Below are 18,870 nucleotides of genomic sequence, written 5' to 3' on the forward strand. Positions count from 1 at the left end.
ACCAGTCCGCCCGCCCTGCCCACAGAGTCCAGCGAGCATGAGGACAAGAGCACAGACGCCTCGGGGGATGTGCCCCCCCAGCCCTGCCCGCCCCAAACGCCCACCCTCACCACCACCGACGCCCCCGAGGAGGAAGAGGAGGAGGAGGAGGAGGAGGAAGGAGAGGCCCCCAAATCTCTCGCAGACTCGCAAGACAACGACGAGTTGGGCCCGCTGCCTGACAACTGGGAAATGGCCTACACAGAAAAGGGGGAGGTCTACTTCATCGAGTAAGTGGTCAGACATTGTTGTTACCAAACCATCCATTTTGGACTGCGCTCGGCTGGCTTTGTGCCCCGTACTCAGTCAGTTTGGTGTGACCTATTTCATGACCTATTTGCTGCATTGATAATGTTAGCTAGTGTAATGATGTTAGTATGACGAGACACTGTTAAATATAGCGCCGTGATGAACGGCAGTGCCATCTGCACCTCATGGCTGCCATTGTCTGACTCCAGTCGGTGCTCTCCCACGAGAGACAAATCATCACCACGCGTCTCCACATTAAGTTATCACAGAGTTCTGATGGAGTTGAATGAATCCCCTCCCAGTGCATCATCTGATTTATTTAGCGGGAGATGTCACGTAACCTGAGAGGTGACAGATTGGGAGAGTGGGTGCAGGGAGAGGAAAATAGAGGGACACTTTCATAAGCCAGCCCTCGTCCAAAAGCGTGGACTGCCATTTTAGAGCCTGTAGTCTTTTCACCCTGGTGTGCTTCAATTTACACACTCGGTTTGCTCCTCACTATGCACCTAAGAAATGTAGCGAGGAGTGTGCTCGCGGCTGTCACTTCTCTCTCCGTTCCCTTTTAGTCACAACACCAAAACTACGTCGTGGCTGGATCCTCGGCTCGCTAAGAAGGCCAAGCCACCAGAGGAATGCGAGGAGGATGGTAAGTGTGCCTGTGCTTTAATGTGCTGCTGTGTTCACCGCTGCAGGAGAGAATGATTTGCTTTCTAAAGCCGTCAGTTATATTTTGCCACGCTGGAGGCACGGTGGCGGTAAAAAACACGACACTTGCTTCTGTGACTCTTCCTCTAAAACCTCCCCCAGTTGTCCTTGGGGCCTGTGTTTGTCAGCCTCTTTGTGGGCTTTACTGTAGATGATGGGAGGTTGTGACAGATGAACTAATTGTGGTAAAGCACTTGTAGGGCACATGGCTGTCATCTTATGATATCATTGTTAACTATCGAATGATAGATAATAGTAGTGTCAGTCATTGACAGAAACAAAGTCACTTTCACCTCCAAGCGTGAGAGAGCGTTGCAGTGCAGTGCTTATGGCCTACAGAAGCCTGGCCTGCTGCACAGCACTGTGTAGTGGTGCAGTGAGAGAATGAGAAGGGAAGCACACAGAAAGACACTTTTACATTCCAAGGTAGTTACTTGTATGCCAACAGTAGACTAAAGCGTACCATTTTTTTGTATTCTTGTTTGCGCGATTCAGATAATGAAGTCAGTTGCAGCACCCTCTATGGACAAAATTTCACAAACCTTGGTATGTGTTCAGAGAATGTGACAGGAGGAATAAGAAGTGGTGGTCAGAACTTGGCCCCAAACTCATTTTGTTTCTTCCTCGCCTACACAGCTTCAGCGTATCACACTCTTTTGACAAGCAGTAGACTAATCCCCTTAAGTGCTAACTCACCAAACTGTGTGTACTAGCTAAACCCTCTAAACCTGTGCCCTCTCTGGAGTCTCTGCCATGGAGCTCTATTGACCTGCTGCATGTCTGGCTCAGCCGCATTGATTGATGACATTACAGGCAGCATGGCATGAGCCCTTGTGCAAACAGTCCCCGGCCCGGCAAACACTCGCTCGTCCCCGCCATGGATTTGGTCCCAAAGCATCCCTAGAGCAACACGCAGCGCTTCAAATCCAATAGCTCATCTCAGAGGTGGCAAATGGCTGATGTTAGTCGTTGTAGATCGCTAACATGTGACCAGTGGCATCTTCATATTTATTCATTTAAGAGGCATTTTTATGCAAAGGGATTTGCAGCACAGGTGAGGCGTGTGTTGTAGCGGCATGCCGGCTCTCTGGGAATCAGCCCCGTGTCCTTGGTGTAGGTCTTTACAAGTGGCGCCGCAGGAACAGTGGCGTGTGATTGTGCTCATCAAAGGCTAGTGAGTCATCTAGCATAGGCGCCCTCTGAGCACTTCATTAGCCAAGAGCCCGGGCGGCCACAAACACGCCAGATGAATGCGCTCGGAAGCACACACTTGCACACACACACACCAATGTACGTACACGCGTAAACTTGTACACCCAGGGACGCCGTCGGAGAAACATGAACACACATACTAATATGTTGACATGTGTGCGCTCACAAACACATCTCCACACACACAGAGGGAGAGACAAATGAGCCCACAGCAGAGGAAAAAAGAGACTTCTTCTGTGGTTGCCATAGAAACTAGAGGAGGAGGACCAATTATTTAAGGTGGCCTGATGTAAAAAAAAGGCTGGTATTTAAGGTGGAAGATGGTCTGCTAGTCCCATGCTCTGTGCTTTGTGTTCAAGACACTGCTGAGCCTTGATGTGCACTTCATTTAGGATGAGACAGAATTTGGTCTTCTGTTTTTAGAATAGCAATAGAAAATATGAATGGATGTGTATAATAAGGACATGCATTTTATGTCAGTCTGTGTGTGTGTGTGTGTGTGTGTGTGTGTGTGTGTGTGTGTGTGTGTGTGTGTGTGTGTGTGTGTGAAACAGACCCATACAGACATTAAAGCTGCTTCCCCAGGGCCCTAGCCATCAGCTCTTGCACTTGCTGTGTGCCATGAGCTCAGCTGAGTTTGCCCTCACTACCCTGCTCTGTACTTGGACAAACTCATCTCACATCTCTCTCTGACCTTGGTGCTTGTTTTGTCAATGCACCACAGAGGCTGGGCTGAGATTGAGATCTCCTGGCCCACACACATTTGTAGAGTGAGTCCCCAACGGTCATGTGCAGTTAGTCACAGTTATTTATTTAATATGTTTATATAAACCCTATGGTTTGGGAAACCTTGTGCTGAATAGGGCAGAGTGGGAATTGTGTGTGGTTACTAAGTTAACAAAAGTGCGAGAGAGATTTAGTTTTTTTTGGTTGCTTTCTGGATTCTCTTCTTCTACTTCTCAGTATCTATGATATTGATAGCCGGCAGTAGTGAGACATTTGGAGATGGTTCTCATAATTACTGTGCCTCCTCTTTATATGCAGGCTTAGCGGTGTGCGAGTGGCGGTGTGTTTCAAATGCATGCATAGAGAACTGTGTGTGTATATGTCATGGGGAGTTAGCTGCATCGCTGCATAATGCCTCAGGGATGTTTTCTGTTCAGGATGTTTGAAATAATAATCACAAAGTTTCCGGTGTAGATGTGCTCGTGAGGACCTCCTGATAGTTTACCAATGACTGTTTGCCCTAAAAGCTGAAAGAAAAAAAGTCCTATCTTGAATGTTGCAAGCGCTGATTGGCCTGCATTGTTGTCATGGAGATTTGCCGGCCCTCCTTAGTGCAACATATCTCAGTTGTACTGAATTTCATTAAAGTGGGAGTGTGCTAACCTGCACACAGCAGGCCCTCTCGTCCTCATAATGAAATTCCTTATTAGGCATTATCAGCTCCATTATACTTACAGGTGTGTCTATGTCATCGTCCTGTGTTTGATGAACTCCCTAGCCTCTTATTGATGAAATATACCCTGCTAAACTTAGACATTTGGTCTTTTTTTTACACTTTTTGCCTGAGGCAGTGAAACACACACACACACCTACACACACACACACACACACACACACACACATACCAGAGACCGGAGACACCAGCCTCCCCTCACTTATCTTGCCATGGTTTCCTGTTCTCTCCCGTGTCCTAGTTTCTGCTGTTTTTGGGGCTGTCTTGCTTTGGTGCTCCACTTCCTCCCACCGGCTCCTCCTGCGTGGCCCTCTTCCTCACACCTTCACTCGCTCGTCCTGCACGCCGACTTTCCTCTTCCGTCTCGTCTCGTAGCTTCAGTGCTGTTTCAGCTTTGCCAGCAGTGCCTATGAATGAAACAATGACTGTGGTGCCGCATTTGTGATTTGATATGATTTTCGAGACTAACGTAGCCATATTAGCAACAAAACAGAACAGAGGTGCGTTCGAATTCAGCAAACAGAGGTGAATGTTTGTGGCAAATATGTTTTCTCTGAACAGTTAAATTTGAACGATTTGGTGTAAACATTTGATTTCAATGGTAACCCTTCATCCAGCTTCCTTCTAGCTCCACTGTGTGTTCTACTACCTCCTCAAACTGTTTGTGTGTGTTCGCAAACATTCACAGAGATGGGAAGAGGGAGACAGAAAAGTGTTTGCAAACGTTCACCTATGTTTGCGAATTTGATCACTCTTCAGGTTAGTGCATCATATACTGTAGGCTACAGCTGGGATACAGTAGGGGGTCTTATGCTAGGGTGCCTGGTATGTGACGCTACTATAGCATCAAACAAATGAAGACACAGAGCAATAGTCAGATGGTCAGTTTTATTCTTTTCAAAAGCATTTTTCATTTTATGACATTAGATGTAATAATATCTCTTTAATGAGAAGCAGTTGTTTCCAGGCAACCTATGCACTGTGTGAGTGCTGTGCGTTGGGTTGACCTTTCCGTCACACTCCTGTGTTCTCACAGTGCTGCTGCCATATCCTGTCCCTGTCATCATTATGCATATTAAGGCAAATAGTGTTGCTCCCAGGAAAGTATTGCACTAGAACAGACAGCGGAAGTATGGTACAGAGATGCAACCAATTGGCTAGAATGCTCTACATGTACCTAAGAGACTCCCATAGTCCCATATGTTAATGTTGACTCACTGTATGGTTTCTGTTGCATCAGAGCTTCCTTATGGCTGGGAGAAGATTGATGACCCTATATATGGCAGTTACTATGTGGAGTAAGTTGTATTTATTTTTTACCTTTGTTGATGTGTTTGACAGTCTTGAGTCTCTCGCTTTAAGCTTGCTACCATGTCACAGACATGCACAACAGAATGATCTAGGTTCTATCTATTTTCTGAGTAGTTGAGCTTCCAAGTCTTCCATTGAGTTAAGCGGAACAAACCTCTTCAGATGGTTAGAACTATAAAAAACACCTCATCTCACCTTCTTAAAGTGTCACAGAATAAGAATAGTATGTCAATAAAACTGTCAATAATAACAAAAATTTCAGATAGAACCTTAGAGTTCTAAGGTGACGTGTTGTACGTTGATGTTATTAGTGCATTCATAGGTTGCATACTGTGCTGTTTGGGTAGACTTTCTAGGTATTTAGCCAATGTGTGTAACAATACCAGTACAGTATATGTTCACATAGATCTCATACAAAACATACAAATTATGGCTCTAAATTCATTTGTGTAAGAAAAACTTGTGGTGTCCAGAAAGTTATTTGTCTCCATGTTTTGGGAATTTGGCATTGGGCACTAAGTGGGTGAAAACAATGTCTCCTCATAATCCTGAAATTGAATTTGCTGCACCGTGTTTTTGCCTGCTTAATGAGACATCAATGTTTTGATGAGTTAGTCGTATGGAGATGCTCTTAGGGTGCTGTTGCAGCGCTGCTATTTCAATATTTAATCCCAAACAGCAGATGATGAGGCGGCTGTATCTGGTCCCCCCAGAGGTGAGCCTCTGAGATTAGCCCACTAATGAGTTTCCTCCTCCTCCTCCTCCTGCTCCTCCTCCTGCTCCTGCTCCTCCTCCTCCTCCTTCTGCTCCTCCTCTTCCTTCTCCTCCTGCTCCTGCTCCTTCTCCTCCTCCTGCTCCTCCTGCTCTTCCTCCTCCTCCTCCTGCTCCTCCTCCTCCTCTTCCTGCTCCTCCTCCTCCTCCCTCCTGCTCTTGCTCCTCCTCTTCCTCCTCCTCCTGCTCCTCCTCCTGCTTCTCCTCCTCCTCCTCCTCCTCCTGCTCCTCCTCCTCCTCCTCCTGCTCCTCCTCCTCCTCCTCCTGCTCCTCCTGCTCCTGCTCCTGCTCCCCCGCAGTCACATCAACAGAAGGACCCAGTTTGAGAACCCCGTCCTGGAGGCCAAGCGGCGCCAGCAGCAGCAGCAGCAGATGCAGAGCCAGGGCCTGTCGGCACTCCCCCTGCCCACCATCTACAGAGGTGACCCGCCGCTCCGCTCCACTCCGCTCCGCAGCCTTGCCAGCACACACATAGGAGCATGGCATGGGCGCGTGTGTGTGTGTGTTGGGCATATAGGAGCATGGCATGGGCATGTGTGTGTGTTGATCAGATAGGAGTATGGCACGGGCACGTGTGTGTTATTATGAGAGTATGAGAGTAAGTACGTAAAGTCCTGGAAAAGGTCTACCAAAAGGTCGGACATGCCTAGTTATTGTTCCTCTGCTTCTGGATCACTCTGCTGAATGGTAGCTTCTAGTCATCCTGAGGGGCTTTCAAATTCACAAACATAGGCGACCGTTTGAAAACAGTCTGAGGAAGTAGTTTTCCATGAACATACAGTGGAACTGGACGTGAGTTTAACGAAGGCAACAATGCAGTTAACGTTAGAGTGGAATGTAACACCAAATCGTTAAAATGTAACTGTTCAGAGAAAACATGCTCACCACAAACATTTGCCACTGTTTGCCAAATTTGAACACACTTCTGGTCTTCACAAGAGTGCCGTGTGTTTTGTTGCTGTTGTTGACAGTGTGACTGTTGCTGTGTAACGTGCATCCCACTGACCTTTTTGTGTGTGTGTGTGTGTGTGTGTGCGCGCGCGCATGTGTGCGTGTGTGTGTGTGTGTGCGTGTGTGTGTGTGTGTGTGTGCATTCTCTACCTCCTCTCCTCAGAGAAACCTCCCTTCACGCGGGACCCCACCCAGCTCAAGGGCAGCTTCCTGTCCACGGCGCTGCAGAAGAGCAACATGGGCTTTGGCTTCACCATCATCGGCGGCGACGAGCCAGACGAGTTCCTGCAGGTCAAGAGCGTCATCCCCGACGGTCCGGCCGCACAGGACAGCAAGATGGACACCGGTCAGTACTTCAGAACCCTGTGTTGGGCACCCTGTGTAGCCCTAGTCCATATCCAAGACCGACGCCTCATTGGTCAAAAACACACAATGTCCTCTGGAGTACGACTCAGTCACTATATGGTCATCAGGCCCATATATGGCTATATGATTATGACTCACACTGTTGCTGACATTAAGGTCATGCTCATGGACTCTAACTCAAACTGAGCTAATCCAGTGAATGGGTAACTCCTATTCATACGGCTTTTACTCTCCCAATTAAATCATCCGCTTGTAAATACTGGTCATTGTTTAGCATTGTTGAGAGGTTAATTAGGAACATTGCGGCTGAAAGCATTGTGGAAATGTACAATTGTGACACTGCTCAGCTCCATTTGCCTGGTTGGTGCTTCTAAAGTATTCTAGGCGGCTATTTTATAATGTGCAGCTTTACTGATGGAATAGTTGTTTAATCACAAATCAGACTAATGCTGTCACACACCACAGTACAGGCCTCATTTACATGCAAATTCCCTTTTTTTCTGCAGGATTTTATCTTCATCCAGAGTAAATTTGAAATGCAGAAATGCACTCTCTCTCTCTCTCTCTCTCTCTCTCTTTCTCTCTCTCTCTCTCCGTAATCTCTCAGTTCTCTTTGTCCTTTCTTCCTGCCCTCTGCTGTTTGCTCTTGGCTGGTGTAATCAGCCAGACATACCCTCAGCCATACCTCTCTGGATGGCTAATGATGACATTGGTGCTGCAGTGTGTTAGTGGTCAGCGGTGAAAAACAAGAGTAGCTTATAATTATTCATTTCTAACTCAAAAGTCCATTGTTTAAAGAGCAGCTCAACTGTTGGGAGTGTGACCTAGGCTGAGAGAACCTTTTCTGTTGCTGCTCCCTGTCTGTGGAACCAGCTCCCCCTGGATATTAGAGCCGCCCCCTCCATTTCTGCCTTCAAATCCAGGCCAAAAACCCACCTTTCTTGCTTCCTAACCCTGTGCTCCTGCGTATTCTCTGTGCTTCTGTGGTGTATGGCCAATGTCTGAATGGTTCATTTTATTCATGTTTTATATAATTATGACTATTGGTCAAATGCGTTTTTGTATTATGTGTCTTTTTTAGTTACCCACTGTGAAGCACTTTGGTCAGTTTATGCTGTGTGTAAATTTGCTTTAGAAATTACATTTACTGATTTACTTACTTACGTTGCTTCCCTAGATTCTCATGATCCTTGCAACAACATTAAGATCATCAAACTTAACTATAAATGTTTTCAAATGTTCACTGTTCCTGGTACTCAAATCAAATATTTGTTTTAACTGATTGAGTAAATAAATGAGGTGATGTTTTTAGTCAGTTTGACGGTTCAGGGGCAGGTTTACAGTGCAGCAGTAGTCTCTGATGGGTTTCCCTTTCACTTCGTCCTGTAGGGCTGTCCATCTGGAGGGCAGGTGGGAGAGATACTCTGTGGATGAAGGAAGCCATGTGTGTGTGTGTGTGTGTATGTGTGTGTGTGTGTGCGTGTGTGTGTGTTGCCTCTGTGTGAGTGTCACGTGTAACCGCCTCCTTCTCCGCTCTGCGTAGGCGACGTCATCGTCTACATCAACGACATCTGCGTGCTGGGCACCACCCACGCCGACGTGGTCAAGCTCTTCCAGTCGGTGCCCATCGGGCAGAGCGTGACGCTGATGCTGTGCCGCGGCTACCCGCTGCCCTACGACCCCGAGGACCCGGCGGCCAGCGCGGCAGCAGCAGCAGCAGCAGCGGTCATGCAGCCCATGGGCCTGGCCGAGCACCCGCTCCTGCTCAACGGCCGCAGCAGCTACGACAACTACATGGAGTACATGTCCCTGACCGGACGCCTGCCTGACCAGCAGACGCCCGTGCCCCACCCGGGGGACACACACCTGGACGGCTCGCAGCCGCCCTCCCTCAACGCGCCGGGCGGCTCCGGGGGCGTGGGCCACGAGGACGCTGTGTCCATGGGCTCGTCGGGGACGGCGGCGGGGGCGGGGGCCGGACAGGGCGTGGAGCTGCTGAGCTTGACCATGGTGAAGGGCAGCGAGGGCTTCGGCTTCACCATCGCCGACAGCCCCACGGGCCAGCGGGTCAAGCAGGTGCTGGAGGCCCAGGGCTGCCCGGGGCTGTGCGAGGGAGACCTGATGGTGGACTTCAACCAGCAGAGCCTGCAGGGCCTCAACCACAACCAGGTGGTGCAGCTGCTCAAGGACTGTCCAGTGGGGACCGAGGCCACCCTGGTCATCCAGAGAGCCGCCGCAGCAGCAGGTAAGGAGCTGCGTCCATCTGCAGCGCTGTAGTGGACCTGGGACAGACCCTGTTGACCTGAGCGCTCAGCGCTGGCATTGTGAGGGCCGTTGGTCACCGTCTGTAGGAAATAGTGGGAACTAGCCCATGCTGAGGTCTCTGGTGCGTTATGTTCGTAGACCTGATTCCTATCGTCCTAACACAGAACCTAATGAATCTTAAGGCCAAGGTCAAGTGTCAAAACTGACACTTGAAAAGCAAAGCCTGTGGCTGTGTGGTGAGTTCGCTTCAGCATGGCAGTGGTCAAAGGGTTCTATCCTTACACAACACTTTATAGTGACAAGAACATTTTGAGTTAGAGAAGAATAATCCAGGTTCCCAGTGGTCATTATGGCAAAAGCACAAGCATCAGACATATTGATGGCTTTGTTTGATTTTTGCTCCATAGGTTCAGTTGATCTTGCTGTGATGTTGTCAGTTTATGTCATTGGAGCTGACGTGGCTGAGGTGGCCCTCTGGTCAGTGGCTGCAGTGGTCACCCCAGGGCAGCCCCAGGGGCCAGTGACAGAGCACATCGTGGCCTGCGTCTGCCCTCTGGTGCCATGTGAGTGAGCTCAAGGTCACAGCACAGCCTGCAGCAGCACAGCAGAGTGGGCTCCTCTCCCGGCCGCCGCCGTGGCCACTGGGCAGAGTGACCAGGCCAGGTGTGGAGGGACGAGTGTGACCTACCGCTCAGCTGAGCTGCCCAAGAGTGGCATGATGACACACACACGCGTGTGCCTGCTCCACACATGGTGGACGTACAGGGTGTGAGGTGTGGGTGTGTGTGTGTGTGTGTGTGTGTGTGTGGGCAGGGGGGGTTGTCCACTGCAGATTATGCCGGTCATCACTCAGAGGCCGCTGCAGGCTGCAGGTAGCCACTGCTGAGTGTCACAACTCAGGCCGTAACACAGAGTGGAGCAGCTGCTGGCAGTGCCCACAGCAGCTCTGATGCCACGACTCACAGGGCGCTAGTCCCATGTGGCACCACATCTGGAGCAGCCGAGCTGGTGGCTGTCAGCTCGTCTAGCTGCTTCCCCACAGCCATTGACTTGCAGGCTCTGTTGTAGCTGCTGATTTTAGAACATGTTGAGCAAGAATGTGTCAGTAATCTGTGTACACTTTGGACTGGCTTCTCCTAGATGAAATGGGCTGTACTGTATCTCTGAAAGCAATAAACAATATGCACCAAAGGCAAAAATGATGAGGATCATGTTACTTTTACAGAAACAACATTCTTTACCCTTAAGACAGATACTAAGAAATTAAGTTAGCTAAAAATGACTAATTCAAATTTAATTTAACATTTTAGACTTAGCATAATTCTAATATACAGTAAAGCAGCCAACAGAAATGGAACAGTGACCTACCTGTGAGATCCTGCAGTAAGGAAGAGAGAGAGAGAGAGAGAGACAGAGTGAGTGAGTGAGAGAGGGCGAGAAAGAGAGAGAGACAGAGTGAGTGAGTGAGAGAGGGCGAGAAAGAGAGAGAGAGTGAGAGAGTGAGTGAGTGAGGCTGAGAGAGAGTGAGGCTGTGCTGTGAGGTGTGAGACTGCTCCATTGTAGAGGCGGCAGCGCGCCAGAGTCCCGCGGAGCGGCGGCCATGTTCACAGCTCTGTCCCTCAGCACTCCGTTTAGTGCACGCAGCTCCAGCCGGGCCAGCAGGAACATGACAGACAGCTTGCTGGGCCAATCAGGATGCTCATTATGCCACCTGAGGGGCTGCAGAATTACGTGCCAGTTAGCAATGGCAGAGATTATACTTGGTCAGGGCATTTACATGAAGGTATTTTCTGAATGAAGGGACTCATGAGGTGGTCATTCTTTTTTTTTATTATTATTATTTTTTTGGGCTTTTTTTTTTTTTATGCCTTTTTTTTAATTGGACAGGACAGTAGAGAGTATGACAGGAAATGAGCAGGAGAGAGAGTAGGGGTGGGATCCGGAAAGGACCACGGGGCGGGAATCGAACCCGGGTCGCCGGCGTGCGGTGCAGGTGCCCCAGCCAGTCGCGCCACGGCTGGGGCCATGAGGTGTACTGTGTCTCAAACCGCGCACTTCTGCACTTAAAATACTTAATTTGAGTGCGTGAGGGCGTTCACACTGAAATTTCGAACGATACGAAGGGCACTGCAAGTCCCCGGATGGTGCACTCATAACGGTCAAAAAGTTGAGTGTGGAACGCTGGACACTTCTCGCCCTCAACGGACGCCATGTTGGCTAACTAACGGAAGGGGAGGGAGTATTTTCAAACTCGTAGAAATCGCGGTAGAGAAATCTGAAGCAGCAACGGTGGAAAACACACTTTACAGAGGTACAAGCAAGTTACAACATAAACTGTTCATGTTTTGACACAGTACGACCATGTCACGGTGGAATTGAGGACACCAATAAAAACATATTTAAACGTTACGATCGTCATTTCCGTGAAGTGCACGGAGGATAGCGTTTGATATGAGACGACACTATTCTGTTAAAATGTGCACACTATGCCAGTAAGCACACAGGGCACATAGGGTGCTGTACGAAAGTGTACTCACGGAAGTAGTCGGTTTGAGACAGACTAGTGGTCATTCTGTTGGTATTTTCAATGTCAGCATGTTTCCGCTGAGAATCCAGCCCTTGACCTTAACTGTGTTACATTTAGAGGTCATTTTGCAGATCACTTTGTAATGCTTGAAATCTCAGCTAGAAATAAGTCCATGAAGACTGTAATGGCAACTCAAACTCTCAGCACCACGGACAGCTCATGCATCACTGTAGCTTTACTGGGACTTCCAGGTCACCCCAACAGTTCAGCACTACAGACAGACACTATTATCCACTCTCTCTCTTTTGTGTTTGGAGATATACACATTCATCTGTTCGTAAATGTATTCATCTGTTTGGAGAGAGAGAGAGAGAGAGAGCGAGCTTCCAAACATTGCTGGCACGCTGGATCCAGAGTAAAGAGAAACAAGAGCCTTTCCAATTTGTAACATGCAGCAATGGCTGTATTTAATGTGGGGGCCTCAAGTTAAGCTCCAGCTTGCTTTTCCACTGATGTAACCCCATCAGCTTAAGAAGGCAGACAGGCACACATTCTCACACTTTTGATCTGGGAGGACTTGGAGGGAATTTGTTGGGAGACATCAGTGCTTGTCAAAGACAGAGTGAGATGGGCTCCTTTCATGACAGAAGCCATCCATTAGGCTTCCTCTAGCTTAGCTCCCATTTCTACAGCACGCCCGCCGCATGTTTAGATCGCATTTTAATCCTTCACTCGCTAAGCAGGACTTTGAAGTTAACACACTACTCATTTCTCTCCCCTGATCAGAATTGCGTGTCAAGATATGTGTACCTCTATCACAAAGAAGAATAAATCCTTAATATTGCCATCAGCTATCGTTATGTGCGTGGAGGTAATTGAAAGCAGCAAGTTGTATGACTGTATGGGCATTTCCTCCCAGTCGTTTATGTGTTTCATGTTCATTTCAGTGCACTGCTCCTTGCCACTGTGTGTCTCTGTCTGAGAGGAGAGTGGATCTGATCTGAAACAGTAGGAAAGAAGGCACCACAGCTGTTTGGAATCAGATTGAGCCCATCGGAAATATGCGCAGGCCAATTTGTAATTGTTGGATTAAATGGAAGCGTGACTACTGCCTGCAGCTAGTGATGTAATTAGGATGAAAAAGAAGGAAACAACCACACTTGTCTTGGGCCCACTTCACACACAACAGTACACCATATTGTTGGATATCCTGGCCTGATTATAAAACGCTTTGCAAACTGTTATACTTGGAGAGAAAAAGAATGACCTTGCAGAATTCTGCCTATTAAGGATGAATGAGAGCAGCCATTTTGTGTCTATATTTAGTTTGAATGTTTTTATTTCATATTGTTTTGAGCTCAAAAGACGCTATGGTAAAGAGTTAGTTTTACTTGAGGTGATTTGAGGTTATCTATTTTACTGTGATTGTATTACTAATGTAATTGTATGTACAAAGATGCGCAAGGTAGCTAATGCATAATTCTGTGAATTTGTAAACTGTCCTGTAATATTCCAGCTGCCTGGAAGCCCCCCCACACACACACACCTTTATCTGAATTGTTCATGTTTGTCTCTTTCAGGTCACTTTTCTCCGTGGGAGGGCTCTAAACAGGTGAATAGGATTTCTTTCCATGGTTGGATCTTTTCTGTACGTTGCTCTATGAAGATGTCTGTCAGTCACCAGCACGCACCTAATTTCTTTGCATATCTCTGTAAACAAACAAAAACATGGAAACACACAGTAGGGGCAGGAATTGAAGTCTGTGTAGTGTGTACCCCTGTACCCCTTTGCTCGGACCAAACATCTCAGTCAGTGCATTACTGTGCTCAGACTACATTGTGCACTTGCTACAGTAGAGAAATTGGCATTTATGTTCCCATGTCATCACACTCCATCTCGCTGGCCTACATTGGAGTGGTTTAGCGCAGGCCTTTAGCTGACAGGCCACTTTCACCGGCAGCATGCAGCAGGATTAGCGTTAGCTCCCATTGGTGAGGCCTAAAAGGAAAGCGCTGAGAGGGAATAGGGACCATCAGCAGCACAGAGCTCACCGCTCTTAGTCACTGAACCCCCTATCACCTACAAATCACATCAGGAGAGGTCAGCTTCATCTCAAGGTATTATCAGAGTAGAGATGCTGCTGACAGAATGTGTGAGACACTTTCCTGTTAAATTAGTTTAGCCAGATAATCCGACTTTTACTTATACATTTACACTTTACTTTAGGTGTGAACGACTTTGAGCATTATGCCAGGTGGAACATTACAGCACGGACAGGCTTATTTTAGATTCATATCATCTACATGCTACCTCACTGTGCTCTGTTAGCAAATATCCACCTTTGAGTCAAGATTTGCTTTAGTTCTGCACATCTGGCTAGTGGCTAGTATTATAGGGCTGCATGATTTGGGGAAAATATCCACTTATGATTTTTCTGACAGATATTGCTATTTTTTAATGTCAATGACTCGGTTCAATATTCCAAGTGCCCCTTTAGTTTGTGCCACCCCAGCTTGGTGAGCAGCACGCCCAGTGCACAAGGAACACAGCACCCCCGACTGACTGACCGCTCACCAATCAGACTCTCTGTGCCCCTCACACACTACACACACCCACCAACCAGAAGTGGCTTAGTCAAGGTGGATGATGTGAATAGAAAAGTAAAAAATGTGACAAAATGAATTGTGCTCGATTATTTGTAGCTTTTGCCATTGTTTAGGTAAATGCGTTGGATCATATTGTGATTGCCATTGCAATCATTGTTCAGCCCTTCTAGTTGATCCATTTGAATGCTCCTCTCCCTCCACTCCAATGGTGGACTAACTGTATTTGGGTGTGTGTGTGTCCTCTGCACCAGTGGGACCCCCAGTGCAGCCCCCAGACCAGCCTGTCGGCTCCAGGGATGCCCCACGGTGCCCCCCACCCCTCCCACCCCCTCCACCGCTCCTCTGTGCCCGACTCGGAGGCCTTCCATCTCAGCAAGCCCGACCCGTACGACCTGTACGAAAAGTCCCGCGCCATCTACGAGAGCCGGCGTGAGTAGCGGCACATACATATCCCATCACTTACTGTACGCGAGCACGCGTCTTAACTCCTGTGCTTTAGCATGAGTGTTAATGATCGGTGTTGTAAGTATTATACATTGCTGACCAATTTCATTCTTTCATCCCAGAGCCAATTCTATCGCGGTTTCATTTCCTTTCAGACGCAACAGGTGAGTATAAATCGCCATCATTTCCACTCCTGACAGCCGGGCCACACCAAGTGCACAGTTGAAGCGCTCCGTTTGCAGAGCGTAAAGGCAGTTTTAGAAGACTGCTCTAATGTTGTGGACTGTACACACTGCTATCACATCTGGTGTAGCCAGTTCCATTGATTACAGTGCAAGATAATAGTTGCAGCCAGTGTTGTGCACGTTCACACTCTTCAGTAACTAGTTCAAAGTTCAGTTCACACACGTGCAAAGTGAACTGTTCACGTTCATAGTTCACCATTTATAATTTTGAACTAGTTCAAATTCAGTTCATTTGAATGAAAATCTGTTTCTGACGGAATATAGGCTACAGCCACCTGTTGTTCTCATCTAATTGAGAATTTCTTTTAGGTCTATGGCAGATACCGACGCCTAATAAATGCGGCCGCGCGCATTTATTAATAATTAATAATAAATGCGTCAGCTGTGCATGCCTGACAGCAGAAGAGTGTAGTTTTTACACCGGGAGTATGGAGGAGGCTGCCTTGCTGCATTACCTGCTGCGATGGAACTGTTCAGTGACATACTGTAGGGCTCTTTGAACACCATCCCTCTATCATCACTGACAAGTGCAGAATCTTTCCGCGATTGCATTCAGCAGCGGTTCTGTGTACAATGCATCATGCGTAACGTGATCATGGGTAATGTAGTAAGGTAGTGCAAAGCTGTAGTTTAGGAGTGGCGCCCGTGGGCAGTGAGTGTGACAACGACATACTGTTTCTAAATTGCCAGCAGATAGTGTCACTCCACTTCTCAGGACAAGATAAATTCCGTAACGTTTAATTGGACATCAACAGTGACGTTCGTCGTTCATTTCCCAAAATCTGAGCGAATTCACGTTCAAATTCATTATTTACAAATGTGTTGCGTTCAGTTCAGCGTTCACAGAAAAATGAGCGTGTTCAATGAACACGTTCTTTTGAACTCGTTCATGCACAACACTGGTTGCAGCATACCCTTCAGTTCTGTGCCTGGTGTGTCCTGCCTGTTACTACACATCTGACATACGTGCAGCTCATGCTCCACCGCCTTGGTCATGCTGACACATCTTAGATCACCCACTCTACTGTCAGATGTCAAATGATGCAATATCGCCTCATATTATCGGATGGCTACAGAGTTTTGGGTTTGTGTAAAAGGTGTAGCGCAGCGTGGTTGTCTCAACACTAACCTTCTAAACCAGAGCTGTGTGTTATTGTAGGACCCGAGTACCAGGAGGTGGAGGTCCACTTGCTGCGGGAGAAGACCGGCTTCGGCTTCCGGATCCTGGGCGGAGACGAGGCGGTGCAGGCTGTGAGTCCGGACGCCCGTGACAAGGCTCGTATGGGGCGGGCTGGACAAACCACCATCAGCTAGCGTCGCCACCACTCCATCTCATGCCAAAGAACATAAAGGGTGGAGGGGTGGTAGTGAGAGAGAGATAGAGAGAGAGAGAGAGATGCAAATTATGATAGAGGGGGAGGGGGGAGAGATGATGAAATTTGGAATTCTCCTCAAAGGAGAACAGGGAATTGGTTTCATCCACTACATTGTTTCTATCAAATTAGATAATTGGATATCCCAGTGTTCAGCTGTAGGGACAGCAAATTCTACTAAATTATGGCCAGCTCCCTAGATGGTCAGGGATGGTAATCATGGTGGTTGAATGTCCCATCCAGGCCTCCACTCTTTCTAATGTGCATTCTGTATTTTTTGCTCATAATGCTTTTATGTTTTGTCCTCATTCTCTTTTGTCCTCATTCATTTTAGTGCTAGAGCACTCGATTATTTGGATGTGATTTATAGCTATATATACTCTGTTTAGTCTTTGTTTTAAACTGAGGACATGCAACTCATGTTAAAGAAATATTGACATTTCGCCATATTCTACGCTTTCTCCATATACTGTATAATCATCTACAATAGACTTACTTTGAATTGTCAGTATGAATAAAGCAACATGGGTAAAGCGGAGGTTGCAGAATGGTTCCAGATGTCTGCTGGATGTAGCTGATGCCAGTGTGCTTTGCCCATGAGCAGATAGTAATCGGGGCCATCATAGAGAACAGCCCTGCGGAGCGCGACGGGCGCCTGAGGCCAGGGGACGAGCTGGTGTCTGTGGACCACATGCCCGTGGCGGGGAGACCCCACCGATACGTCATTGACCTCATGCACGCAGCTGCTCGCAACGGTCAAGTCACCCTCACGGTCAGGAGACCAGTCCATCTAGGTGAGCTCAGACACATTCCGTAATTTCCCGACTATTAACCGCGGCTTATACATTGATTTTGCTAAATTTCTTCAGCTATGATGTTAATACAGGGGGGGCAGTTAATATGGTGTTAATATGGTTTTGTTTCTTTTAACTTGCATAAAACACTGTCCTGCGGCTTATACACAATGCGGCTTATATGCGGGAAATTACTGTACTTGGATACCCTGGTGGTGGGTAGAGTTTGGTAGATGTGTTATTAGAGCATAACAAATCATCGCCTGTATGATATGACTTTCAGTTCGACATGAAAGGTCTGCATCTATGCACTGTTAATATTTGGTGAAATGAATTGGCTCTTGAAGCCAACAGAGTTGTAATAGAGTTTTGAATGTTTGAATGTTAAGGTAATATTTCCTTACTAAAGTGGGTGGTGTCATAAAACAGCTGCTGTCATGTTGACGCATCCATGAGACAGGATAGGTTTCTATGGAACAACACTTACAGGGTACAGGCTGGGAGGGTGTCCAGTAGGCAGGAGAAGGACGTCCTTAGTGTTGGGAAGATGTCCAGTAGGAGAAGGACGTCCTTAGTGTTGGGTGACTGTTCTGCTGTGTTTTGGCATCTTCAGGTGAACTATGTCCAGAAAACGGCGCTTCGGTTGCAGCTGTCTCTGGCTTGGCCCAGCACAGCTCCCCGCGAGGGCACGGCTGCCCCGTCAACCTGCCCCCCACCACCGACGTGCTCATCCACCGCAAGGAGAGCGAGGGCTTCGGCTTCGTCATCATCAGCTCCCTCAACAGGCCCGAGAACAGTGCCACCATCAGTGAGTGTCCAGCCAGGTGTAGCTCTGTCTCATGTCATGCTTGTTGTTGCAATCAGCTCTTCAAGACCGTTTGTCTTGTGGTATCCTATCATATTGGGCTGGGTAAACCCTGCCTGATCTGCCAGCGATTTGGATTTCACACCTGCGCATCTATCTCTCCCGCTTCATGTCCACATCTTCTTTGTCCAATCACAAACTAGCTTATCCAAAAGGCGCACCCGGATCGTTGATCTGGTTGAAGGACTATCCAAGTGTACAGAGCCATTTGAACGATGCCCACTGATCACGCCTGTTGTGCAGTAGAAATACTGCGTAGACTCTCCAGACTAATGTTCGATCTTAACAGATTGAGCTTAGTATGGTGATAACCAGCCTACTATCATACCACTCTGCTATTCCCTTTTTCTTCTTGGTTCGGTTGTGCATGTGAATATTTATGATGCGCAGTGGCTACAGCAGGGGCTATCTGTTGTGGGAGCAGAACCTTATTACACTACAGTCGTTCAGCAGCCTGCTGCTCAGTGTACTGCAGACTGCAGTCCTTAGGACAAAGTGTATGACTGGATGGGTGCTGTGAGCTCCCCTCTTATGGGATCATGGCTTTAGGCTATGCTAGCATGGGAAGCTGAACTGTCCAACGAGCTAAGCTGCTAGATAATGTCATTCATTTTACACGTCATGAAATAAAGTGTTGCTAATTTATTGCTAATGGGTGCTGCTAATAGTGACACGGACTAGAATATA

General features: G+C 47.7%; 1 protein-coding gene across 3 annotated transcripts in view; it reads left to right on the forward strand.

Annotated features, from left to right (window-relative positions):
• magi2b (membrane associated guanylate kinase, WW and PDZ domain containing 2b) overlaps positions 1-18,870 on the forward strand; it is a 61,920-nt gene that overhangs the window by 32,379 nt on the left and 10,671 nt on the right. For all 3 annotated transcript variants that reach the window (XM_062547395.1, XM_062547398.1, XM_062547396.1), the window contains exons 5-16: positions 26-269; positions 855-934; positions 4,905-4,962; positions 6,046-6,167; positions 6,861-7,043; positions 8,607-9,308; positions 13,436-13,467; positions 14,714-14,891; positions 15,029-15,070; positions 16,311-16,402; positions 17,129-17,318; positions 17,932-18,126. In XM_062547395.1, the coding sequence (XP_062403379.1) occupies positions 26-269; positions 855-934; positions 4,905-4,962; positions 6,046-6,167; positions 6,861-7,043; positions 8,607-9,308; positions 13,436-13,467; positions 14,714-14,891; positions 15,029-15,070; positions 16,311-16,402; positions 17,129-17,318; positions 17,932-18,126 (2,118 nt within the window). The remainder of the gene's footprint in view (positions 1-25; positions 270-854; positions 935-4,904; positions 4,963-6,045; positions 6,168-6,860; positions 7,044-8,606; positions 9,309-13,435; positions 13,468-14,713; positions 14,892-15,028; positions 15,071-16,310; positions 16,403-17,128; positions 17,319-17,931; positions 18,127-18,870) is intronic.

Source organism: Sardina pilchardus, chromosome 10, assembly GCF_963854185.1.
Source record: "Sardina pilchardus chromosome 10, fSarPil1.1, whole genome shotgun sequence".
In the NCBI taxonomy this organism is placed as follows: Eukaryota; Metazoa; Chordata; class Actinopteri; order Clupeiformes; family Clupeidae; genus Sardina; species Sardina pilchardus.